General features: G+C 38.2%; 1 protein-coding gene across 1 annotated transcript in view; it reads left to right on the forward strand.

Annotated features, from left to right (window-relative positions):
* CCDC57 (coiled-coil domain containing 57) overlaps nt 1–18,335 on the forward strand; it is a 93,308-nt gene extending 74,973 nt beyond the window's left edge. Inside the window, exons 11-16 of the mRNA XM_063293262.1 lie at nt 2,817–2,982; nt 4,870–5,052; nt 6,114–6,211; nt 13,031–13,259; nt 13,820–13,956; nt 17,309–18,335. Of these exons, the coding sequence (XP_063149332.1) occupies nt 2,817–2,982; nt 4,870–5,052; nt 6,114–6,211; nt 13,031–13,259; nt 13,820–13,956; nt 17,309–17,545 (1,050 nt within the window). The 3' untranslated portion in view covers nt 17,546–18,335. The remainder of the gene's footprint in view (nt 1–2,816; nt 2,983–4,869; nt 5,053–6,113; nt 6,212–13,030; nt 13,260–13,819; nt 13,957–17,308) is intronic.
* Nucleotides 18,336–18,874: the final 539 nt, after the last annotated feature.

An 18,874-nucleotide genomic window follows, 5' to 3' on the forward strand; every position in this document is an offset into this window, starting at 1 on the left:
GCTCATAGATCTTACATTCCAGGTTCCAATGGCATGTTCATCCTTAGAACATCGGATTCGCTGTTCACCTCCAGCACCGTCGGCCGCTAGCCGTCCTTTCGGCTTTGAGCTAGCTGCGTCATCACGTCCGGGGCTAGTTGAACTCATCCTCTGTTCCTCCCCAGTAGCATTTTGACCATCTTCCGACCTGGTGGTCTCATCTTCTGATGGTATACCAACATATCTCTGGTTGTACTGATCCATTTAGTTTTCACGGCAAGAATACTGGGGTGGGTTGCCATTACCTTCCCCAGGGATCGCATTTAGCCTGACCTCTCTGTCATGACCTTCCCGTCTTGGGTGGCCCTTCAGGGTTTAGCTCATGGCATCATTGAGGTGCTCAAGCTCCAGCACCACGACAAGGTAACGATCCTTCGCTGAAGAATCCCAATCTTAATAAACTCAAAAAACAAAGACAATTCAAAACAGTAATTCCATATCTATAAAAGCAAATAACATCAATCAAATCCTTAAAGCAAACCAGATAAACATTCTTCAACCTTAATACAAGTTTTAATAATTTTAATCTTAATAACCGCCCCGCAAAAGACAGTTCAAAACAGTAAATCTAAATCTTTAAAACCAAATAGCATCAATCAAATCCTTAAAGCAAACCAGATAAACATTCTTCAACCCTTATCCCACTTCAGAATAAACCAGAGCAGTTACATATCCCCACAATGTGTACAGAGCTTTCCTCTTGAAAGAATCAAACAGCCCAACTGCCCCCCTCAAAGATTCCAGGTTCTTTTCGTGGTATTCCACCAGAAAATCAATTTTACTTATGGCTTGCAGATCACTCTTTCCCTTAGATTTCTACACTATCCAATCTTCATCCAGCATCTCAATAAAAATCACTCTTAAAAAAGACTTTTCTATCACTCTTAAATTCCTCAATTTCATCCACCACATCTCCAACCTGATGGCACATTTTAGATCTCATATTTTCCACAATGTCCTGTATATCTTGCATAAAAGCTTGATAGAAGTCAGAAGAAATCTTTTGAAAATCCTTGTGAAAGTCAGAAGAAGTCTGTTTAAAATCCTCCACATCTCATGCAGTAGATTATGGCACCCCCTAGGAACTTAACCAGCCAAAGTCAAAGATATGGAAGAGTTCCGAAGTGTGTTTACATAAAGATACCAGACAGTTCTCAAGAGAAAGTGAAAACAAAAAGCTGAAGGTTCAAATCAGCTGATTCAACATGTAGGAAAATGCTAATATTTTCAAATTTAATTCAAAAATAATAATAGGAAGACAAATGTTTACTCTCAATCTTCCTTTATATTTGGAAGGAAACTGAAATCCATTTTTTTTTAAATTAAAAAGTAATCCCAAAAATAATGTTAAGCATCAATAGAACCAGCTTTCTTGGGGTAGATATACTTAAAAATATATATAAATTGGGTGATTTAGAAATGGGGTGGCTGGTCTTAGTGTCCCTTTAAGGCTACAGCGCAGCTTGGAAAATGAAGATGTCCCCACCTCCCAGCTGGCTCTTGCCAGTCGAGCGCGAACACTGTTTGCGATCTTCTGGCTGCAAGCAGCCCTCTGGAGGACAGATGATTCCAGGTGTTCTCCTTTTATCCGGAGAAGGTTTCTGGGCTTCAGGGAAACCTGCCTGAGCCTGAAAAAAGTTACCACATTGTCAGCTCTGCCCGCTGAACCTGCTGGCACAGCCGTTCAGTCCACCATTCCCACCAGAAGCCGCTATTTTGGAAGATTTTCCAACCTTCAAGATTTTATGAGTACAGTTGTCTGCAGTGGTGGAGTATCAGTGAACCCCCCCAACTCCTTTCTACCTGTGAGATCATCCAGTTAATGAGTTTCCATTCTGAAGCTCCCTGTATCCATTTCTTAAGTTTTCCCCACATATATTAGAATCTTAGGTTAGATCAGAAAAGCCTTATCTTCTATGTTATAGCTAAGTATTTAATCTAGATGCTGGTTTGCACAAATAGCTTCTGATTATGAACAAAGTATATCTTGATTTGACACGTGACATTTAATTTCCTGGAAAATATTTCTCGTATATTGATCATACGAGGCTGCCTTATAGCTATGTTGTCCATTATATATCCATATATCTCAGTATTACCTATCTTGCTTGGTGGCAGTTCTGCGTGGCATTAGGCAAAACTTTATCACCATCTTGGAAGATGAAATCCATTTAAGCAGAGGTGTCGGGGATGGAACCTGAGAGATGACATACACAATACAAGTTACAAATTTGCAAGTGAGCTTGATCAATGCTCAGAATCATAAATCAACTCCTAAAACCTACTAAAGGGTTAGCAGTACAGTAATACACATTGAAAATCTGGCAAATATATGGTAACCTTGCGTTATGATTCTTGAAAAAGCCTTTAACTGTATTTTGCAAATGTACCTCTTCATAAGGAGGAACTGCTGCCATTCAAAGAAGTTGCCTCCAGCCAAGTTTTGATACCTATAAGAGTAACAACTAACTAATTAGAACAGTTCCTCAGACATTTTAAAGATTATGATTAAGATTGTGTTGTAAACTGCCCAGATTCCCCCTTTGGGGGAGATGGGGGATGACAGAAATTGGAAATACAAACAAGCAAACAAGCAAACCAACAAGCAAACCATTAACTATACTGTTCCTTTTTTGGTGCGTATGGCACGTCATCAGAATTATCTTTACTGGTAATTCTGCTGTGTACCGAGTGCAATTTTGTTTGCTTCTTCGAGCTGCTTCTCCTTTGGAGGGGGGCAGTGCTGATAATTTCCTTAATTTCTTGGTTACCCACAGGGTGCTGTAGGAGTTTTCGAACGTGCTCCTCCCGCTGATATCCAGAGATTACAGCAGCAGAACAATATCTTGAGGTCTGTTGTTGCAGAAATGAGAAAAGACATGGAGACCCTTAATCATCAGGCGACTTCCTCTGATGACATCCAAATGGAAATACAAAATGCAGGTACAACTAATTCTGCTGCAGTTTTATTGACTCCTGGTAATAAAATGATTTACTGACGAGTATCTCTATATCTCTTTATAAATATAAATCCCTTTTAACAAAAGCTTCTCTTGTGTTTTTTGGTGATTTTTTTTTTTTTTTGGTCCCTTCAAGTCAGTGTTAATTCCTGGCCAAGTCCCTGCAGTTTTCTTGGCAAGATTTTCAGAAGTGGTTTGCCCGTGCCCCCTTCCTAGGGGGCAAGAGAGGGACTGGCCCGAGGTCCCCAGCTGGCTCCGTGCCTAAGGTGGGGCTAGAATTCACCACTTCAACCAACTGGCTCTCTCTTGTGTTTATATTCTTCCAAATGTCTATATTCTTTGAGGAATCTCATATGACTGAAGCATGCCTATCAGGCAGTTAATTAGAATTCCAGTCTCCAATTTTGAATCCAGTTTGTTCCATATTTATTAAATAGAACAGTTAACACTTTAACTGCATCTTCTCCTGTAGCTTTAAACAGTTTAGTGAATACTAGACAACCCTGTGACCTGTTGGGTCATCCTTTGAGAGAAAGGTAGTGCAGTCTGATGAGACCAGAATGGACACTACATTTTAGGCTGACCATATTTTTTTTACCCTAGTGCTGCATAATCCTGTGATCATCTATACATATTATAAATAGAAAAATAATTGTAGTGGCAAAGGAACTTCAATAATAAGTCAGTATTTACTTACCTAAACGGGTAAACAGAATGACCATGGGTGGGCAAAAAAGCAGTGGGAGCGGGAGCAACTTCGGATTTCCTGCTGGCTTCTCCACTGACTTTGCTTGAGGGAAGCTATTATGTGTGCTTCCTAAAGCAAATAATTTCTCTTTTGATACTGGCATCATTAGGGACCAGACTTTCTTGTGGCTTTAATCTGGCCACATCATTTCCATTTCCACTTATGGAAATTGTATGCCCTTCCCCAAACTACAAGCATATTTTCTGACCTGAGATCATCATCTGTCACCTAAGCTCATCTATGTTAGGGCATGTCCATATAGTTTTCTTGACAACAGTACAAAAGTGGTTTTCCATTCTTCAGAGCTTGATTTTGGAATTCCTCCTCCTAGGTAGATTGGCCTCCTCATGCCTAAATGGCCTTGCTTAACCAGACCCTATTGTAGAATACTTTTAAATCCCATCCTCCTTTTTTATTCTTATGAGCAAATATTAGGATCCTGACTGAGTCACAGTTAAAGTCATTGAAACTACTAAACCTTCCCTCCAATTAAGGTATTACTCCACCTTAATTGTATGCTTATCAACTGCGACAATATTAAAGTCTCTTCTTAAGATGAAATTTGAAATATTCAAACCCAATCCCTCTGCTACTGGAAACATAATTAAAGTTGTAGTTATTCAATGCATACAGTATTCCATCTTACTATTTCTCCCTTTTTAGTATAACTTTGTAATTTATCCTTCTTGACTGTCTGAAATTTTAAAAGATCAAATTTCATTTTTTCACTATGTGGAATTGAAATTGTTTCTGGAATCATTCTTATCCTAATCTTTAAAATAATACCAAACAAAAGCTACTCTAGTCAGTTCCTGAAAACATAACGAAGGCTTAACTTTAGCAACAATAAGAATGTTACTTATTTTATAATGTGAAGCTTTATATACAAGTATATATCTGATTAAGAAATCTCTAATCTGTTAAAACTTGTAATACATTTAGTCATTAATATACCATAAAACTTAGTTGCTTTTGCAGACCAGTATTACTGCTTTTCTAGGAAAAGATGTATTTGAGAATTTTTGGATATTTTCCTTTTGATTTATAAATGTAACCAGGCAGTCAAAGTTATTTTCATATCTGTAAGTTCTCAACCTCAAATGGGTATTTTTATTTTTGCAGACCATAAACAATCCCTGGAAGATGAGATCAGAAGATTGAAAAAAAAATGCAAGTCAGTATACAAACAGAATGAATATACAACAGAAGCTCCAAGAAAATTATTAGTGCCTTCTCTTAATGCATCTAGTTGTAATAAAGCTACTCAAACTTTCCATCCAGACTACATTGTCAGTGGGAATAATGGTAAGGGAAGCATTTCACATCTACTAAAATATGGCATAATTCATGCGGAAAAGAATAGTAACAACAACAATGTATTAAACTTGTATGCCCCCCAGTTCTCAATGACTCTGGGCAGCTCACAACAATTGAACAAAGGAATTACAATAAAATCAATAAAACATAAAGATAAAGATAAGATATCCATTTCTGTGAAAGAAAAGCATGAATATCAGAGGTGGAAATCCTTTTCAACAACAGTTTGCTGGTTGTTAGGTTGTGGTCAAACATGGACATGCCCTTCACAAAATGGACAGATATTATATACCCATTCACATATTCATCCATTCACTCCTATTAATTTCCCTCTAAGCAAGTTTAGGTATGATTGTTGGAGGGGAAAGACAAAGTCTTAACCCCCATCCCACCCCACCCCTTTGCAAGATTACCTGTTTGCAGATTGCCGGCTTCCTACTCTAAGAAGTCAAATACGTTAGGCAAGGTCAGTGCAGATCTCTGGATTACCATGAGAGAAATCTGCAATTTCCCCAGCAATGCTATTCTAGATAGTTGCTTTCCTGCTGCTAAGGTAGCCAGCCATCTTGTGTACATTCAAGGAAATAGGAAGGAAATGGGAAACCAAACAATGTTTTCCTTCCTTCCAGGAATCCACTAAGGGTTGCCAGTTTCTTGTTGGTATCCACAGCATATGCTTCTAAAACAAATCACCCTTCGTATCATTGGGATGTAGATAAAAAAAGGACTCAAAAACATTGTGCTAGTTTGCTTTATGCAATAGAAATTCTTTAGGGATAATGCAAAAGTTACAGGAATGGATCTTTTCAAAAATCACTTCTTTTCCTGTCATCTGTAAATAAACTAGGCTAAAGTAATATTTGATTGTTTCAGTAAGTACATTTCTTTGCCATTGGATATAGCAAAGAAGACGTTACATTTTTCACAATTATGGATCTGTATTTCATCAACTTCATTAATAATCAGTTAATGGTATGTTAACTAGAAAGAAAGATAATACTTAGAATTCTTCAGCTGACATCTGCTTTGTTTGCTCTTTATTGTTTCAGCTACATTGCATGGTGGTAAAGTTGCTGCTGAAATGCTTCTGAAAAAAAATGTTATGGATTCACTGAGAGTGCAAGAAACTGAAAATTCAAGAACAGGGGTATGAAAATGAGAAACCAAAGTTTAATGGCCAACGAATGTTTAAAATAGGGATTCAGTCAGAACAAAGGTGCTGTATTTGTTTGCTTTCACTGTAAAACGCTTCACGTGTTCTGACCTCATCTATAAAAAGTACCAATCTAGGAGACAGGATCCATACCATTCCTACTATTTCCACTAGGAGGCATTATAATTCTAAGTATCTTTGCTGCATCTGGGTTAATGACAGATACCATATATTTTAATCTATTTGGATAAGACACTCTTAACTGGTTTAGGACCCATTTAACTGAACACAGAAAATTAACTTGCGTTACTGTACCTTACAGGTATAGTCAGCTAAGTTTGCAGCTGTACAAGTTGAAGTTTATCTTGCTCTGCTATAGTCCCTAATGTTTTTTCCCCACATATCAAATACCTTCAGTAAATACCTCTTCACTAAAATTGGCTGGTGTTAATTAAATGTTATCTAAATGTATAAACTTATGTATAAATGTTATTTAAACGTATAAGCTTTGTCAAACTTAAATTTATCAGCTTAACTCTGCCTACCAACTTCAGCCCAACAAATTTGTTTTAGAATTTCCATGGAAGGAAATTTGCAGACAAGGAGAAGTCCCAAGAATACTTCTCTGCTTTTCTACATTGTTTAACAAGTAGAATATCTAAGAAGATCTCTGTCATGTTCGCCATTGCGATGTTTGATTTACATCGTAACGTTTCGCATGCCATGGTGCTGACGCGTGTTCCAGTTGGGAGGAAGCTGCTGGGAGACCTTGTACCAGGCTGTCTATCTGTTTTCTTGGGGATGGAATGTGTTTGGGTTATTGTTGGTGTTCAAGGTCTTTTTACCCGTTGATTAGCAGAACTCGTTAGGGGCACCTGGGATGGGGAACTTGAAACGGTTGTACAGGGGGAAGGCTTACATTCGCACCGAGGGTTTTTAGTTTGTATTTGGCGCGCTTCTGCTCATTCTCAGCTTTCTTTGTACTTGCACACTATTCTTAAATAAACCAGATTTGATTCAAGCCCTTGCTTGTGAGTCTGAGTGTGTTTTAGGATAGGCAACCATTACAATCTCTGGTTTACATTAAAACATAGATATGAGGGTCTCAAATCATGTGATGATTTTGATTTCCCCCCCCTCTTTATAAAAAATGTGTTTTGTTTTAGCAAATTAATTTGTGTCTTGAAGGTAATAGGGAGCTTCAGCACTGAAGCTGTAATGCAGGCTGTATCAGGAATATGTCCATTATGTTAATGACAGGGTAAAACAGCCTCAAGTTCATGGGACCACCTTTTTTTGAGAGGAATTGGTAAGTGAAAGCATCTACAGCAGTGGTTTCATTTTCTAGGACATTCTTTACTTTTCATGGCCCAGAGTTTGGGAATATCTGAAATAAAAGAAAAACTAACACAGTTAAGAATGCACTTCTGAACTCATTTAGTGGCAGCGATGGTGCTGAATAAGTTAAATGTCTTCACTACCATTGCATCAGTTCACTGCCATCCAGAGGAACTTTTCTAGGTGCTTTATTGCACCAGTCTATAGAATACACACCTGGAACTCTTAAGGACACACTTCAGCCAATTTATTTGGCATTTTGCAGTTAAACTAGATTTGATGTTTATATCAGAGTTTGAGATGGTCAAGATCATACACTGTGCTGTTGTATCATATCATGGATAATAGGGACAAATTATCTGAAGTAGTGATGCCTGTCATTTGTTGTTTAGATACATGCCTTTTTAAAATTGGCTTTAGCTCTGCTTGGTCCCTGCAGTTGTGAAGATGATTGCTTCCTTAAAATAATGAAGTCCTTACAGCTCTGAGGGAAACCGTGATGAGGTTTCCGCTGAAGAAACCAAATTTATTATGTTCTAGTGTCAAACTTGCATTCTTGGTGGTAGAATATATGGTGGCCTATCAATTAGGTGGTACATATATATTATATGAATTCAAATTAGGTTTTAGATGTGGCTGTTGGATAGAAACTATTTTGGTCACCCTAATGGAAAATTTCATTCAGAAAATGAATTAAGAGTATAGCTTTCAATACCATAGCCATGATTAGTTACTTTGGGCCATCTACCTAGATTGGGTTTATGAGGCACAGCATCCTCTGGTCATTCTGATTCTTCCTGGAGAAAGGGCCTTCAGATGGTAGTGCTGGAAGGCTTCTGCTCCATTCCATATTTGGAAGATTCCATTCTGCTTTCCATTTATATTAAGTCTCTGGGGAAAGAAATCCAGAAAGTTGATTGAAATATTATTGGGATGGTGATACTGCCTAGTCCTGCCTTTCATTTTTACCAATTCTTCACAGGGAAATAGTATATTTTTTGAGCCAGTATCTATATAACATTTTGGGAAGGATTAAGTTGAAGAAACCAAGACTTGATCCAGTTTGGATGCAGGTATTGTGAGTAGGAAAGCTGAGTACTCCGGGTGAAAGTTTATAACTGGTTTTATATGTATTTGTCCACCCCCACCCCCCCAAGCCTTCTTGTGCTGCCTCATCATGGTCAGGGGTGGGGGCTGTTCCTGGAAGGGATGAATGAGGAATGTTGGGAGTACATGCCAAGAGTATATATTCCCAGCAGGGTCACTCAAGGCATGAAGGTTAGCCCAACTGCCTGCTAAAGTGAGCAGGCACCTATATTAGTCAGCAGCAATATAGGAAACGGCTGGAAGCAGATGATCGCTTTAGTGACAGTGGCAAAGGCATCAATTTGTACTGTGTGGGAGAAGACAGTGATAAACCACTGCTGTATTTTTACCAAGAAAACCACATAGATAGAAAACATAAAATGATTGATTATATAGTGCCAGCTGATGGGCCTCTCAGGTTGGATGATACTCCACATGCTACTGAGGAAGAGCTGAAGATTTTTTAGAGTACTAATGGTGTTTATGAGGTGGCTAGATTAAATCCTTTGGGATGGCTAGTTGCTGACGTTGCTGTACAGGAAAAAAAATCCAAAGCCACAAAGACAGAATTACAGTGGGAACATAAGAAGCATGAACATCGGAAAGCTCAACACAGTGAAAGATGAAATGAAACAACTACAAATTGACATCTTATGCATCGGCAAATTGAGATGGACTGGGACTGGACACCTTCAGTCAGAAGATCACACTGTGTATTACTCAGGAGATGAAAAACAAAGAAGGAACGGCATTGCTTTTATAGCTAGAAAGGATATAGCAAGAACAATACTTGGCTATAATGCAAGCAGTGACTGACTAATATCAATTAGACTTTGTGGACAACCCTTTAATACGTTTCATCATCATCTACATTTATGGTCAAATCATCCATGTTTATAATCCAACCACTGATTGAGAAGAATAATAAGTTGATGAGTTTTATGGTCAAGTTCAATGTCAAATTGTCAGAACATATAAGCAAGATGTGCTGCTTGTGATTGGTGACTGAAATGCAAAGTTGGAAACAGAGGAAAATGTAGTCGGATAATCAGGAAAGCAATAATTTCTGCCACTCTGAGATTTCTTCATAGTTGTCTTTAGACAACCAAAACAATGCCTCTATACATAGACATCACGAGGTGGAGTATATAGAAATCAAATTGACTAAATTGTTCCTAAAAGGAGGTGGAGGAGCTCAATTATAGCATCAAAACCACGGCCAGGTGCTGACTGTGAAACAGATCACAAACTACTCACGTGCAAGTTCCGAGTTAAACTGAAGAGGAAGAAAGCCAGTCAGTTTCCACAATATGATCTTGAACATATACCCCCCATTCTCAAGGAGAACATCAGGAATTGCTTTGAAGTCCTGCACCTCATTAAAAGAGAACCAGAAGAATTGTGGAATGAACTTAAAGAAGTTATTAAGGATGAATGTGAAAAGATACTGCCAGAAATGAAGAAACAAGAAAACAAGCTGGTTGTCAGAACAAACTGGAAATTACCAAGAAGAGAAGAGAAGAGAGACAAAAATCTTAGAAAGGAACTTAACGAAGAGCTTCAGAGAGTTGTTAGAAGAGACAAGAAGTAGTATTACAATAAGACCCTTAAAGACTTTGGAAACAGACATGAAAAAATGAGGAAAGTCTTTCAAAAGATCTCTGAACTCAGAAGGAGGTTCCAACCTTGAATTGGTATGCTAAAGGATGCCAACGGATAGATAGTAACCAATTCAAAGGAAGATGGAAAGAGTATACTAAAATACTGTACAGTAGAGATGTCAACATCCAAGATACCTTAGAAGGTATTCCCCATTTACAAGAACCTCTAGTACTAGAAGATGAAGGTAGATCAGCACTCTGGTCATTACTAAGTAAAAAGGCTACAAGAACTTATGAAATACCCACAGAAATTCGGCAAGCAACAGAAGAAGAATCAGTCAAGGTTCTAACCAAGCTATGCCAGCAAATCTGGAAAACAACACAGTGGCCAACAGATTGGAAGTGGTCAATCTACATTCCAATACCAAAAAAGGAGATTTAACAGAGTGTGCAAACTATCGTACCATGTCCTTAATTTCACATGCTAGTAAAATAATGCTTAGAAGCATCCAATGCAGATTAGAGCCCTGCATGGAAAAAGAGATGCCAGATGTTCAAGCTGGCTTTAGAGAAGGCCAAGGAACATGAGACATTATTGCTGAGGCATGCTGGATAATAGAGAAAAGCCAAAGAATACCAAAAAGAAGTCAGTATGTTCTTCATTGATTATAGAAAGGCTTTTGATTGTGTCAATCATGTCATTCTGTGCAATGTGCTTAGAAAAATGGGAATTCCAAAACATCTCATTGTCCTCATGAGAAACTTATATACAGCTTAGGAAGCCACAATACAGACAACATGGTGAAACAGACTGGCTCCAGGTTGGCAAAGGAGTGCAACAAGTCTATATACTCTCCCTTCATTTTTTTTTCAATCTATATGCTGAATATATTTACTAGATTCTGTTGAGTCCTTGGCGCTCTCTGAGCCTTGTTGTTTTCTTGCAGACATTTCATTGCCAGACTAGGCAACATCTTCAGGGTGAACAGGGAGAGGGCCTTGCTTTCTGTTATATATAGTGGCTTGCCCTGCTTGTGTTGGTGGGGGTGTTGTTCTCTCCTTGGGAGTTCTTTGATTGGGCTGTTGTTTGCTGTTTGGGTGATTGACTGAGTTAATAGTTCCTTGATTAGAGTGTATTGTGCTGTTTGATTGTTCATCTGGTGTTAATCCTGGTGTTTATCTTTGCATATCTGGGTGTGGATTGCTGGCAAGGGAGTGTACTGGTCTTTTGGCTTTTCTATTGTCTCTTTTGAATGATATGTAAATGTTGTTTACCTCTATGTGTCTGTTGATGGCTGCTTTGTCTGAGTGCCAGGCTTCCAGGAATTCTCTGGCGTTTTTGGATTTGGCTTGGTCTAGGATGCTCACAGTTTCCCATTTGAAAGTATGGTTGAGTCTGTCCATGTGTTGTGAGATTAAGGAGTTTTCATCATGTCTTCTGATTGCTAGTTGGTGTTCGTGAATGCGCTCTGCTAATCTTCTGCCTGTCTGTCCTACATAGTGGCTGTTACAGTCTTTGCGCTGTATGTTGTAAATAACTCCTGTTTTTTCTTCTTGGGCTATTGGGTCTTTTGGGTTACTTAATATGTTTTGAAGAGTTTTAGTTGGTTTATGTGCTATGGTGATGCCATGTAGTTGTAACAGTCTGTTGGTAGTTTCTGAGATGCTTCTGATGTTTGGCAGTGTTACCCTTTTCATAGCTTCTGTTGGTTGGGTTGTAGTGGGTTGGGTGGTGAGGCACTTTTTGATGAAGTTGAGAGGGTATCCACTCAGTCAATCAACCAAACAGCAAACAACAGCCCAATCAAAGAACTCCCAAGGAGAGAACACCCCCCCCCAACACAAGCAAGGCAAGCCACTATATATAAACAGGGAGCAAGGCCCTCTCCCTGTTCACACTGAAGATGTTGCCTAGTCTGGCAATGAAATGTCTGCAAGAAAACAGCAAGGCTCAGAGAGCACCAAGGACTCCACAGTTCAACCCTGAGCTACAAATACTCGCTTTGATTGGTTACTAGGTTCTGTAATAGCTGGGAAGCTCATGTATTTGCAGTAGCAAGAAGTACTTTTTACTGGTAGAAGCTGGTAGGTCCTTATTTATATCTTGGATAAAATGGTTGCTTTTATTAATGTAATATGTAATATTCCTTTATTGTTAGGCAAGCTGCTTTGGGAAAATTTTTACTGTTACAAATGGCCTAAAAATAATTAAATTAATTAATCTTGTCATATTCATTAAGAAATATATATCTTGTCCTTCGTTTTCTTTTGGTGATGCCATTCTGGAATGGGCTTCCTAGTGTGGTGCCTACTTTTACGAATGTGCCTGTTTATAGTTCTCTTGCTACCTGTTGGGTTCCTTTCCCCACCTCATTTTTTACATTTAAAATAACAATGATTTTAAATTTGGGAAGTTGGCATTCTTCAAAGCAATGTTTCAGCTTCTGGCATCTTTTAATTTCCAAGTATTGCTCTGGGCCCCAAATGAAACTAGTGGACTACTAGGGTCTAGTGCTTTGTTTAGAAGGGTGCCCATCTGCCCCCAATAAAGACAAAGCATTATTAGGAGGCATCTGTAGGAGACAGGGTCCAGTCCAGGTGGCAAATAATCTTCCAGTTAAATAGTACTTTGTAATTGGTGATTTGGAATCCAAGCCCCTCTCAGCAACTATTTTTCAAAAGCACCCAGGAAATCCATAACAGATTCTCAAAATGTGAAATACATTATCAGCACTGAAAGATTAGGGATTTCTATTCTGGAAGAATCTTTATCTCATTTTGCTTCTAGAGTCCACTGGTAAAACAGCTCCAGGAAGATTCTGTTCATCTCAAGCAACAGTTACTTGGTATGGGGGCAGGTGACGGGCCCCATCAGCATTTTAGAAACCATGCAAAAGTGATTCAAGGTAGATTGAAAGAAGCTGCAAAAAAGATCTGCTGTCTGAGCAAAGAGAAACAGCAGCTACTAGAGATGGTAAACAGACTAAGAGCAGAACTTGGAGCAGCTTCAAAGGAAGGTAAACTCATTGGAGGGAAGGATCTCAATTCTTATATGAGAAATTTGGGCTCTTGAGATTGAGAAAAATAATAGAGTGAAGTACTGCATGCAGGCTTGTTGCCAAGGTTAAGAGGTCCTGGTTAGAGCTTGAGAATGAAATGCTGCTGAATAAGAGCACAGTTACTCTTAACATTGAAGATGGTGGAATGAAACATGAACAGACTCAGCATTTGTTTCTTATTCTTGGCTATGAAGACCTTGATTACTGCACTAAAAGGTCAAGGTGACAACTACTTGTTACATAACAGCAAAAAGCTCTTTTATATACTTATCATGTATATAAGAAGATTCTTGAAATAAATACTTTTTTGTTTTGTTTCCTGGAGATGAAGAACAATGCTAAATGACATTATTGTATAACTAGTTTGAGGTCAAAATAGATGCCATGTAAGAGAATTTGCTTTTAAGTTCTGGGACCCAACTTCTTTCAATTGAGGTTTTTTTACATAAAAGCCATTGCTGAATGATGTTATGTGCAATATAGAAAAGGTTCATTTCTTTATTTTGTCATCTCTGTAGGATTTCAGGATTGCAAAAACTCAACAAACTCTCAACGCGACACATTCCCTGGTGCCCTTTATCCCAAAGAACTTGTACAAGAAGCAAAGCAGCATTTTCTAGCTTTAGAACATTTGCAGTACCAGCTTACAAAACAGGTAATATGATCTCTTCTACATAGTTTGTCAGAACCTCATCGTACAATTTTATACTAAGGACAAGAAGGTTGTCCTCTGAATGCTAGATCCTGTCTTGTGATCACAGTGATATTGTACACAAGCTGTACAAAAGCCAGGCTCTGGAGTGTATTGTGGAAGAGCTCTGATTTTTCTATGCCCATTTTACAGTAACTATTCATATTCCATGGAGGACACAGTCAAGCTACAATTAATCATTTATTTTGAGATTGCAGATGATGTGCCATTTTTGTGCTTTCCATAAAGATCAGTGGCATAATACTGATAGAAGGGACTTGGGTGCATTTAGTCTAGAGAATAAAGATCTGAGAGATATTTTCACTAACAGTTTTGGAATCAAACTATATTTGTTGTTTTGTATGACTCTGGATTTCTGGAAAGGAGCCAGCTGTTGGGCAGGCTCTGAATATCGCAGAGGACTTCTGAAATTCCATGTACTTATTTCCCCTATCCCTGGACAACATTTGAAGGGTCTCATTGGCACAAAGAAGACCATTCTATAGTTTTCCTGAGTCCTTGAAATTACTATGATTCAAATGAATAGAACAGGGTTTGCACAATATAAGATTTTTAAAGTTTATTATTTATTCATTTTCTATTCTGTCTTTCTACTCGAGATGTTTAACACAATGTAACATACAAAATACGAAAAAAGTAAAAAAGCAAGTATGAATTGAAAGGAATAAAAACATTAACAATTAAACACAACTTCCCAGGGAATGCATTCCAAAGCCTGGGGGTTATGTAAGTGTTGCGTACTACCTATGATGATATCTCATGTTAAACAAAAGTGAGGACAAAGAATTTCAGAAAAGGCAGAGGCACATATATAGATTCTGTTCAATGGTGAATTTAAGACTGGAATTCAGCATTGAACAAAACCTGTATTTGTGCCTCTGCTTTTTCTGAATTTCTTTTGTTCCTGCAATAACATAAGCTTCTCTTTATTTCAAAAGAAGAAAATCATAAAAAAATTTAGTCTGCTCCTTCTCATGGCAGGAGTTACAACATGCACAAAGAAAACGTCTTCCTTTCATTGAGAAGTTAAATAATGAAAATATCCCAAGCAGTAGCAGTTGTAGTGAAGAAGCAGAAATCCTTTTAAAACAAGTATGGTGTTTTATAGCCTTAAGTACATCCTATGGAGTCTAAACATAAGCATATTTTCTTTGAAGTAAATCCTATTGGTTTCAGTAACAGTTTTTCCTTCACTTAAAGTAGTTAGGTACGCAATTTTAGATAGCTAAATTAATATTAAATTACTTTACAACTTTTACTAATACAATGTAATGTTAATTTGAATCCAATTTGCTGATGCACTTTTCATGTACTTACAAATTGGAATTGATAGCAAGTAATTTCCTAACTGCATGTGATATTCTTTCCACAACTTTTATTGTCATTTATGGCAGAGATTTAATATTAATTGCATGGGAAATGCAACATGGGTCCTCACTACAGCTGCACTCTGATTCTGCACAAAACTCCTACCCAGTATGAAATGAGTCAGTATGGAAAGGTATATAACTATCTAGGCAGAACAAAGGTGACAAACTGGCCCTATCCCTGTTTCAGATTTTTCTGCAGGGATCTCTTCTGTAGTTCAGGAGCATGGCACACTTGATGGTGACGTGTACCTGAGAGAGAAAAGCAGTTTTAAAACTTGTAATGTTCCTCAAGAAACACATTTTGATGGAGAGAGAAGGGATAGGGAGGATTTTATTCAGGGATTAACAGGTCAGAGTGACCCTTCCAATTTATTGCCCAGATTGCAGCCTTTGGGACAAGTAGGAGACTGGGTGGGACAGATATATGTACATATTCACTGTCATTAACTTACACCTGACTGTCAACCAGACTGTTTTTCTTTTTCAGAGGCTCTATATGTGATGCTCTTTTTTTTTTTTTTTGCAAACAGCCAATTTATTTTTTTAATTCACTTTTTCAATTTTTTAAATTCACTTCCATTCTGACTCACTTTCAGACTCAACTTCCAGACTCACTTGATTGTCCATGGATTAGTTGGTTTATCAGACTTTTTTCCCTTTTCTTTTGCTGTTTCAAAGTTTTCACGACATATGTGTTATTTTTCAAACTTTAATTCTGCTTGAAGAGAATAATGTTACAGCTGTTATGTTCATGTATTCCTCTGCAAAATCATTCTTTTTGCCATCACCTCTCTGTGTGTTTCAGAGTGTAGTATATGTGTACTAGAATATTAGACAGTGGAGAAACTGACACTGACATTGATAGGAAGGTGCTTCACTCAAAATGCATTGCCAAGTTATTCCTGAGAGCTTTGAGAATAATGCAAAAGTGGTCTGGGCAAGCAGTTTTTCCAGTCCAAAGACCATATAACTTGGAAGTCACAGCACTGATTTCTACAAAATTTGTTCTGTTCCATTTCCTTAAATTTTTACCTAAAACCCTATTCCATTTTTTGAAAAAAATGGTTAGGTATTGACATTTTTTCCATGTTAGATAATGGTTAGAAGACCTCTGCTTTTCCTGATTCATACTCCGCAATCAAGAACAAACCTGGTCATTTCCCTTGAAGCCAACACTGAATTATTTCCAGAACTGAGTATCTAGCCATGAATCACACAGTTCTTGAATAGCCCAAATATTTACCATTTACTTATATAAATGTGTGCTACAAATTGCCATCCACAACTACTTCCCTCACTTATGGAGATTACAAAGCATATTTGACCCTCCATTCATATACCTGAACACATCTCAATCTCTTACTGTAGCTCTGCTCATCCAGCTCCATCAACTTCTGCAATCTGAAGTCTTCAGCTCTACCTCCTGGATGCCTCCAGTGTAAAAATTAGTATATGTTTGTACATAAATTGTGATCACACAATTGCATGTATAGAAAGCACGATAGGCCATTTAAACCTATGACTGCCTTTTATGCTATTTCTAATCTATTTCTATTTAGGGACGCGGTGGCGCTGCGGGTTAAACCGCTGAGCTGCCGATCGGAAGGTCGGCGGTTCGAAACCGTGCGGCGGGGTGAGCTCCCGTTGCTCGTCCCAGCTCCTGCTCACCTAGCAGTTCGAAAACATGCAAATGTGAGTAGATCAATAGGTACCGCTTCGGCGGGAAGGTAACGGCGTTCCGAGTCGTCATGCTGGCCACATGACCCGGAAGTGTCTATGACAACGCCGGCTCCAAGGCTTAGAAACGGAGATGAGCACCGCCCCCTAGAGTCGGATTCGACTGGACTTTACGTCAAGGGAAACCTTTACCTTTACCTAATCTATTTCCACATGACACTGATCTCAGATTTTGGTCATTTCCACAGGTTGAATCAGACTCATTTATGAGAAACTGCACTGCAAATCCCTCAATGTCTAAAGCCCCTGTGCCACAGCAGCCTCAACAGCTCAGAAGAGAAAGTCCAAGCCTATCCCAGCAAAGTCTGTTGTCATCATCTAGCGCACCTAGTTCCTTGGAGGAAATTTGGCAAATGTTAGAGATGGGATCAAGTCCTTCAGTTCTCAGCCCCAAGAACGTTGATCAAGGTACACATCATGCATAAAGACATGGTTATTTAGTTTTAGTATTAGAATTCAAATACAGCACAATGGCTTCTGGAAACTGAAATGTCTATACCTTACTTATGGCAGAATCCACAGGTATTTTGTTCATTTCCTTTGTACTTTCACCACCTTTGAATTGTTTCGTTTACCACCTTTGAAATGAGTGTGAAACCAACACATTTCAGTGCTCCATTAATCACTGGCTGCAGATAACTGTGCAGTAGGTCAGTGATTTTACAAACTGTGTTCTGTGGAACTTTCTGGAAGACAGCACGCTGTCTCTAATGGATTTTCTGTGTAATGTCCAAGTGTAAGGAAGTGTTGGTTGTATTCTTGGGTGCTCTCTTGGTATGCAACAGATGTGTTGAGTTGTCCTGCACATGAACTGACTATATCCCACTGTCCTTTGCACTGCCTAGAAATCCAAGTCTGGTAATTGTAAGTAGACAAGAACATGTGACAAAATGTTCTTTGAAGCTGAAAGTCTGGAAACTACTCTTTTTACTATTCAGAAGTAGATATACCTTGGTGCTGCTGAATATAAACTGGTACTCTTTTAAGATGATCACTTTTATTTAGCATGGGCTCTTTTCACTAACTTTACTTACATTTCAGGGCAGTTATTTTATTTTTAATAAAATTTTCATAGGTAGAAATACAACATTGTTTCTTGTGCTTATGACACAAGTTTTGCTTGGAAGAGAAAAACAACTTCAGCCAATGCATTCTAATGTAGATTTGTTGTAAGGTTCAATTTTGTAAGATTCAATAACAGATTATTTCTTTATTTCTTAGATTTGTATCCTGCCTTTTCTTAAGGAACTCAAGGTGGTATACATAATGCTCCATCATCCCAATTTCGCCCAACAACAACCCTATGAGATGTACATATAGGGTGATTTATAGTATATACATTAAAGTTACACCCCCCCCAATACTGTTAAAGGAAATAGTACTGTGATCATGTCCAACTAAATAAATCTGAAATCCTCTGGAGGCCACTAACAGCTGAAAGAAATATGAGGGAAATGGAAATTGGCCTGTTGATTAATTTTAAGTAGTCTTGCTAGTAATCTGGGAATGATTTGATACTTTTTGTCATTTTTATTACCCTTGGAAAATCAAGTTGGCATAGATGCATATTTATTTAATTATTTTATTATTTTCTACCCCACCTTTATTATTTTTATAAATAACTCAAGGCGGCTAACATACCTAATACTCCTTCCTCCTCCTATTTTCCCCACAACAGCAACCCTGTGAGGTAAGTTGGACTAAGAGGGAGTGACTGGCCCAGGGTCACCCAGCCGGCTTTCACACCTAAGGCA

Source organism: Candoia aspera, chromosome 2 (genome assembly GCF_035149785.1).
Source record: "Candoia aspera isolate rCanAsp1 chromosome 2, rCanAsp1.hap2, whole genome shotgun sequence".
NCBI lineage: Eukaryota > Metazoa > Chordata > Lepidosauria > Squamata > Boidae > Candoia > Candoia aspera.